Consider the following 8,441-nt stretch of genomic DNA (forward strand, 5'->3'; position numbering starts at 1 on the left):
AGTTTGTCAGACTCTTCCCCTTGCCCCTTAATGCCAAAACCAATCAGATTCGATCGTCGGATTCTATTTTCTAAATCTTCGTTCGTTTGTTTTCTTGTCGTTACTGGCAACTGCTCCTCCAATTCAGTTACTTATGTTACATATTCCATGACTTTGTTCTGAAAACTTCCTATTTCTTCAAGCTTCTTTTCAATAGCGTTGAGCTTCTGGTTCGTCACATTGTTACCTTTCTTTATTTCCTGCACGGCTGCGGCGCTCAAATTTAATTGCTCTGAAACCGAATTATCTTGTCCGGGGTTGGCCTCGATATCGCCGCCCAGGAGCAACAAGAATCGCAGTGAAAATCCTAAACTACGCATCAAATCAAGCACGAGCATTGGGTACGGCAGCAAAAGAAGGCAAAAATTGTTGCTACGCAGGCATTCTCCGTAGCGTTTACTCACCTGGATCAAAAAGATAAACGGGTTTGCAGCCCTCATCTTGGTATTGCCGCCCACTGCCGCGGGCTTCATGGCACGCCTCTTTTATACACTCAGGTGTTGCAGTTATCGGTGGTCCTTCTGCTTCCGTCGAAGAAGCAGTGGCGCCGCTGGGAAGTCTATGGTATAAATCGTGGAATACAGCCGGATGACTTGACGAGATGACGGGATCGACGCGACTGGCCACCATGTCCTATAAGGGTGCACGTCGATGGCTGCAGTCTCACCAGTAAAGGCAGTAATCCAAGAACAACATGGATTAAGAAGACAAGCGGGTTCGCAGCCCTCATCCTGGTGTTGCCGCCGCGCCCACTCAGGCATTCTGTCGTAAAAATTATGACGAAGTTAAGAGAGCTTTAGAATATAGGAAAGCATCTGGGGGAGGATCAGGTAAAACAGATTTTTGAAGGATGGCAAGGATATTGTGCTAGAAAAGGTGGCAATCCTGTTTACGCAATTCCTCGTCACATCGATGGCACCAGAAGCTCTACCATTATCTTAATATATAATAAAGGACTTGAAACATTACAGACCACTCAGCTTGCTATTCGTTGTGCAATGTATAAGATAATCGCTAACATAATCGGAGCATCCTTAGACGTCAAACAACCAAAGGATCAAGCAGGTTCCCAGAAAAGTACTATATCTTTGATCATGTCCATGCCATCGACCAGAGGATTGAAATGTGCTCGGAATATAACCAGCTCCTACATACACAGCATTCATTAATTACGAAAAAGTATTTGACTCAGTAGAAACCTGAGCAGTCATGCAGGCATTGCGAAATCAGGGTGCAGATGAGTCGTGTGCGAATTAGTACTGGAATATATCTCGAACGGCTGTACAGCGATCATAGTTCTGCATAAGGAAAGTAACAAAATTGCCACAAAGAAAGGTGTTAGGCAAGGAGGCACAATCTCTCCGGTACTATTCACAGCTAGCTTGGAGGAAGTATTCAGACTTGGAACGGGAGCAGTTAAGGATGAATGTTAATGGAGAATAGCCCAGTAATATGCGATTCACCGATGAGCTTGACCTGCTAAGTAAATCAGGGGACGAATTGCAAAGAATGACTAATGACCTATACAGCAAAAGCAGAAAAATAGGCCTAAAAATGAATACGCAGGAAACTAAGGTAATGCTCAACAGCATAGAAAAGAATAGCAGTTTACAAATTGTGGCGAAGCGCTGGAAGTGGCGGGCGAATATGTCTGCTTAGGACAGGCAGTAACCTCAGATCCGGACCATGAAAGGGAAATAACTATAATGGGAATGGGATGGAGCGCACTTAGAATGTACTCGGAGATTATGACCAGCAGCTTGCCGGTATCGCTCAAGAGAAAAGTATATGCCAGTTGCATCTTACCTGCACTCACTTATGGGGTTGAAACTTGTAGTCTAACGAAAAAGGTTCTACTTAAGCTGAAGACAACGCAAAGAGCGATGGAGCAAAAATGGTAGGCGTGGCATTAAAAGATAGGGAGTGTGCAGAGTGAGTTAGAAAAATAACGCGAGTTAAGAACATTCTAACCAAATAAAAAAAAGAAGGCATAACAGTAAAATAACTACGACGAGAAAGGAGCTCGATCCGGTATCGATTTATTTTCCGAGATTATTGCTTCCTATAACTCAAGGCTAGAGGGTCCCACAACTTATCTGGAACGTCCGACTGCGACCACAACGGCTGCTAGCTTAGCGCCCGCGCTATCCCACTGTGCTTCATATTGTTTAAAATATACGAAGAACCTAATTTTAAATAACTAATTATTTCTTATTCATATAGTTCGTAGTTTAACACCAACAGAATATTTAGTCCGCTAGCAAACACACATGAGAGAAAAGCATCTGCGATGATGACGAAACACTATAAACAATCATTCCAAGTGAACACGACGACGTGAGCTTTCAGCCTTTAAGTAGACTCGGATGTGCGCAGTTGCGAAGTAAACAAACCAGACCAGAGGTCACGTCATCATTTCTGTTTTAAGCATAGAGCCTTCCGCAGCGTGCGTTGGTTATCCGCTACCGCCCGATAACATCCGGCGCGTTTTGTACACAGAATCAGCAGCTGCTGCCACGTGCCTCTGTGCCCGTACCTGTACACCGTAAGTGTGTATAAATCTCAACAGGACGCGTTTCGCCATAGTCTTTTCGCTTCTTATCGAGGACGTCCGGCTAGGTGCGGCAGCCATCCTCGCTGCATTCATTGCTGGCTGTGGTGGCAGCCTACGTTGCGGCAGAGAGGCCAACCGTCCTGAGCAGGATCCCAGCAGGCGGCATACAGTGATGCAGAAGCTTGTTCATATCGTAGCCATAGTCGCCTTCGTGACGACTGGGAGCTGCATTTGCGGCGTGTCCTGCGGAAAGTCAGTTGGTAAGCGTTGGTGCTACGCATTGCCTTTAATTGCTGCCCGAATCGGCACAGGATCCTAAAGTTGTCGCAGCGGAAGCGAGACCGACGCGTGTCGGAGCCCTGACAGCTCCGCAGGAAAAGGCTTCGGGGCATTCATCTCATGAATTTTCTTTCTTCCATTGTAAGCCTTGTGCCCTTCCGCGCAACATGTTTTCTCCGCATTTATTCAAACCTACTGGGTCGCTCTTTCGGAGCTATAGCCATTTGCTGCTGCAAGTATTAGTACACAGCTGTGAGCTTTCAATGAGAACTGAGCGTCGCGATCAAACTACAAAATGAACGCTTCCAAGCATTCCTTTCCGAAATAAGTTCCAGAGTACGATGATAATTTCGCGCTGCGAGTGACATTTATGAAGGTACCGCCATGCTCACGAAATCGTCCCATACTACAAAACTAACCTGAACACAAGGGCAAACTTGGCAATTTAGACGTAAATGTATTGCAACTTCATGAACCCGCATGCTATGCAGGCGCTGCCAACTGGGAGGGTGAGGTTCTTTGGATCTCGATGTGTACATGGTACAACTGCGCACTAAACCTTTTCCGTGCCTATATTCACACCCTCAAATAGTGTGCATTCAGGGATTAATGCACCATTTTAATGGCTGCAGTTCTGCTTCCTGCGCACAATAAAAATGTGCATCAGTACCTCCATGCCCCCGTTCTGAAGGATGTCATTTATAGACACGGAGATGGACATTTAATGGTGCAGTTTTGTTTGCATAGTACGTACGACACGGGGGAGACAAGTTCCTACCGCATAGTTAAGAGGAGCTTTACGTTCATGTCAGATGGCCTGTCTTTTGTTTTCGGGCTTACGCTACTGCTAATGAGTATTTGGGGTTAATACGAGCTTAAATTGAAAGATTGGCAATTCAACGAACAGCAAAATGGAAGACAACGAAAGAGAATCCGCGAGGGGCCCGGACAAATGGAATCTATTAAAGCTGTTCCTGCCGGCGTTGGTCACCGAATTCTTGCATGTACATGCACATGCGTCCCTGAAAAATGAGTTAGAAGACAAGTACTTGAGAATTAGCAAAAAGCGAGGCAAGCTCGTGCTGCCCCTAAATTAACTGCTATCAAGAGACACTTAGGGCGCTGCAAGCAGTGCAGAAAAGCGCCGTTAGCGACTGATTCTGGTTGTCAATTTCAGACCGGTGCGCTATTGTACGTTGTGCTGCCTGCCCGAGTGGGACAATCCGGAGTCCTACTCCAAAGGCCTGCTGCCAATGCATCCCAGGTGAGTAAAAATGACTCTTTGAAAGGGCATCAATGGCAAACAGCATAAAAATGCAGTATTTTTTCGTTTAAGTTAACTGCACTAAAGGCTAATGATGCCTGTAAGCAGAGACGTAGCATCAACCTTAGTAATAGTGCAGTAGTGTAAATGCGTATTGCCTACGCAAAATATAACCAATGCAGTAGGTATCCTACATATTTGAATTTCCTTTTTATGCAGAGTATTAATGACAACTCGTGGGAGTCTCCACACTGTATCTGGACGCATTGCGAAAACGTAACATATGTTCCATATAGAATTCGAACTGCACAATACTGGTTTACGTTTCTTGGGAGTATTATTGAATAAACAAAACGATTAGAAAAGCTGCATTGTTGCTGGCGGGTATAACATTCCTTTTATTTCCTGAAATGCCTCCTCTCTATAATATATTTATTCTTCAAAATTCAACCGCCAACCCTGAGAACGGAGTAAATGCCGGCGGCGCCGAGTCCAGTAACGAACCTGCTGTATTCCTGCTCATTTCAGACCCCTGTGCAACCGTACGCTGTATCGGCTGCCCCGCTGGCTCAGTGTTCAGCCCTCTTCCCACCGACTGCTGCCGTTGTGTCCCAGGTGAGCGAGAGCCCACATGCAGATATTAAATCACCCCTGTCACTTCGCCATCGCAAGCGCAAACTAATGTGACATATATACCTGGCACGAATAATAAAGCACCGGCGGGAAATCAATTATGCATTGCAAAATGTTTCACCTTCCTGTTTTTGTTTAAATATACTGGGAAATATGCTGCGTTGTTTGACTGATGAGTTCAGCTTATCGCCTATGACTTCTGGCATAGCATTTTCCACAAAGACGAAGGCACATACCTTCAGTATTCGTTATTAAATTTAACGTGCTGACCTAAATGCGCCGAATAATAAATGAAACGCGGAGTTTCATCTGGTGCAACAAAGCAAGTGATAAGCCTCACTTCCGCGATCCGCTAGAATTGCCCACCTACAAATTAAACAAAATCGCCAATATTAATTTATAGCCTAAAACGAGAGAAACTTGATGAATGAAAGAGGGTCACGAGGTGGCACTGCTAGGCAGTAGTGCTACTGGTAATAACCAAGGATGTTATAAAACAAAAAGTGCCATTCTTTTACACTTCCTTCCTCGGTCACAACCAGAGTCTCGGGTAAATTAATAAGAGAGTCTAGTGGACCAAATATTTCTGTAAGCACACAGAACGCCTTATGTTAGAGCGCTTTTTCTTCCGCCGCCAGTGATATGACGTGAACGTTCTCATCAATTGTTTATTTAAACTGTGTCTTTCGTCGACCAATTCATTTCCGCAGAGAACGACTGCAAGCTCGTCTTTTGTCCCAAATGCCCAGAGGGAGCCACGCTTCAGCCCGCTTCCGGAGACTGTTGCCGATGTGTGTAACGCTATACGCCTAATCAGTCCATATTGAAGTCGCGCTCTATGTTAACATTTTTTGAAAAGGAGTGAATAAAATGTTATTTTGAACTTAATGAAACTATCTTTCTTTAAAATATGCACCCGAATTTCGACCTCTTCTAATAACCGCAGAAAGCTGTAAAAACGCACAATATATATATATATATATATATATATATATATATATATATATATATATAGTGAGAAAATAGCCAATGTCTAGGAAACGGACCACATATTCTCCTCCGGCATTACGGTGACTATATTCAGAAGAGATCAGGACAAGTTTTTAATTTTCCTTTTTTATATAAAAATGAATTGGGGAATGATGCAGCCTCGTTTTAATCCGAATATGCGGAATCCATCAGATACGCTTTGCGAACCAATTTGCGAACCAAAGGCACAAATATGCGTGACTCTACTGATAGGTCTGATATCCACGAGCACTAGTAGGTCAGGCTAAAAATTACATATGATTTTTTCGCTTTAGGTTTCATCTGAAAGTAACATTATATCTGTGGTGATCGCATTTTTTAAATATAATAATCATATGCACATTTTTCTGCATGCGAGGAGGGGACAGACAATCTAGAAATATTCAGGAGTGCTATTCGTACTTGGGTTACAGAGCGACACTCCCTTGTGCAGCCTACACATTGTATACGCATCTCCCTTTTAACGGAAGCTAGCCAAGACTTTACCCAAAAATGAAGTCACACACGACAGAGAGCAATACGTGTTTTGCGCTCAAACCTTTCAAAGCTTTAGTGCCGTCTGAAACTAATGCAATATGAAAATGGCTGTTCCGAAGGGCCTGAAACACAGGGTGAAGATAAACAAGTTGATGAAGTGCGATATATTGTTAGAGGATAGGACGACACTCAGGGGACAGATGCGTACGGGGTAGGATCAGACTCAGAAGACACAGCCACTCGCACGCCACTTTTCTGATCATATTACAGGGACCAGATACTCTTCCGACAGATTTTACTACAACGGCCGCATAGTGCGACCCAAAACGTACAAGCCTAGACCGATGCACTGTTACAGGTGCTACAAAGATGGGCAGAAATTTTGTTCGTATGGAGTTAACCCCGAATACATAACTGAATCTAGAGAGGTTAAATTCATAAGCGGCCTATGCAAATCTGATGATCACGATATCACTTCCTGTCAATGTCCGACAAAAAAGCGAAAGCTCGAGTTAGCAAGGGCTGGACGACGGAAACAATGTGCACTAGTAGTGGTTAAAAACAGATTTGCAGCTGCTATCGCCATCTATGAACCGGCAACGGCACCAATCTTTTCATTCTTTCTTTCCTTCTTTCCCTCACCCCTCTGGCTATATAATACCCCTTGATCTGAAAATAAACCGGCGTTCTTTGGCCTGGCTACGCTGTCTGATGCATCACCCGGGAGCGGCGTTCCCATTGACCACGCCTTCACAACAGTGGCGACGAGGCTGAAGCAATGATATCGGGCCCAGGACAGCGCCAGACATGGGTGACAAGCTACCGGACTTCGAGGAGGAAAAAGATAAGTGGCAAGCTTACCTGGTGAAAGTAGAAGCGTACTTTGAGGCCAATGAAATCTCAGCTGATGCAAAGAAGAGGGCTTTACTCGTAGCCGCCCTTGGGACAAAGACCGTTCAAGTTTTATGCAGTAAAGTAGCGCCAGCAAAAACAAGTTCGTTGAGCTACGACAAGGTAGTCGAGACCTTGAACAGCTACTATGATCCTACACCAAACGAAATAGCAGAAAGTTTCAAGTTCTTCAACCGCTATCAGAAAGAAGAAGAATCCGTGCAGGAATTTATTGTCGCTATACGACAAATAGCACAGAACTGCAATTTTTCGTCTATGCTAGACAGAATGATCAGAGACCGCATCGTGTGTGGCGTCAGATCAAAGAGTTTACAAAAGCAGCTTCTGGCAATAAAAGACCTGTCGCTAAAAGAAGCAGAGGCTCTAGCACTAGCTGCAGAAAGCGCCGAACTTGATTCGCGAGGCATAACCGGGGAGGCTCGGGATCCAAACGTGTTCAAGATAACTCATCGGCGCCAACCAGAGCTACGGACGCAACCACGAACGCAATGCCAGTGCTGCGGTAACTACGGCCACAAGACTGCAGTGTGTCGCTTTAACAGACGGCAATGTTTCAAATGCAGACGATACGGGCATCTAGCGAAGATGTGCTCAGCGGGTACCATGGAAGCACAGAAGCGGCAGGAATTGGAAGACAGTGATAGCAGTACATCGCAGATATGGTCCCTCCGTACGGCGGCGCAGACGCTGCTACCGCCCATTCAGAAAACATTCACATGGAACGGCGTTGACCTAAAAATTAACATTGATACAGGATCCCCAGTCTGCGTCATTTCAAAAGTTATTTATGACAAACATAGCAATGAATGGCCTCCGCTCGCGAAATCGCCGATAAAGTTATCATGCTATCTCCGAAAGCTGCTAGTGCTTGGCGTCATGAACATGGACGTGTGTTATCAAGCAACTACAGTGGAATGCAATCTGGTGGTGTTAAACTGCAAAGGCCCCAGTCTTTGTGGCCGGTGTTACGTTTCTCCACCGAGAAGTGGGAGAGCTGACGCGGCCACCGCATAGCAACAGGCAGAACCGCGAGCGGATCGGCCATTTCGACGGCGTTCATCGGCCCCGCAACGCTTCCTCCCGCCGACAAGTCTCAACGTGATCCTGCCACGCGCCAGGTGTGCGTGCGTGTGTGTGCAAACGCCGGCCAAGCCTGGAGCTCGAGGGAGAGAGCGTCGCCCTCGCCCGTCTGCAGGAGGTGGAGGAGATGCGTTCGGACCAGCTGCGATTGAGTCATCCCATCTTGCCCAGACA

General features: G+C 45.6%; 1 protein-coding gene across 1 annotated transcript; it reads left to right on the forward strand.

Moving 5' to 3' along the window:
• The first annotated feature begins 2,671 nt into the window (after positions 1 to 2,671).
• LOC146187248 (uncharacterized) lies at positions 2,672 to 5,662 on the forward strand. The gene is made up of 4 exons (XM_084605766.1): positions 2,672 to 2,853; positions 4,050 to 4,136; positions 4,665 to 4,751; positions 5,480 to 5,662. The coding sequence occupies exons 1-4, from the start codon at positions 2,766 to 2,768 to the stop codon at positions 5,566 to 5,568; spliced, it is 351 nt and encodes a 116-aa protein (XP_084461892.1). The 5' UTR covers positions 2,672 to 2,765; the 3' UTR covers positions 5,569 to 5,662.
• The last annotated feature ends 2,779 nt before the right edge of the window (positions 5,663 to 8,441 follow it).

Source organism: Amblyomma maculatum, chromosome 6 (assembly GCF_055883805.1).
Source record: "Amblyomma maculatum isolate TAMU_Amacu chromosome 6, ASM5588380v1, whole genome shotgun sequence".
NCBI lineage: Eukaryota > Metazoa > Arthropoda > Arachnida > Ixodida > Ixodidae > Amblyomma > Amblyomma maculatum.

Coding starts and splice junctions, on each gene's coding strand:
- LOC146187248 (XM_084605766.1), top strand. CDS start 2,766: ATGCAGAAGCTTGTTCATATCGTAGCCATAGTCGCCTTCGTGACGACT. Junction 2,854..4,049: donor GTCCTGCGGAAAGTCAGTTG/GTAAGCGTTGGT, acceptor TGTCAATTTCAG/ACCGGTGCGCTATTGTACGT. Junction 4,752..5,479: donor CTGCTGCCGTTGTGTCCCAG/GTGAGCGAGAGC, acceptor TCATTTCCGCAG/AGAACGACTGCAAGCTCGTC.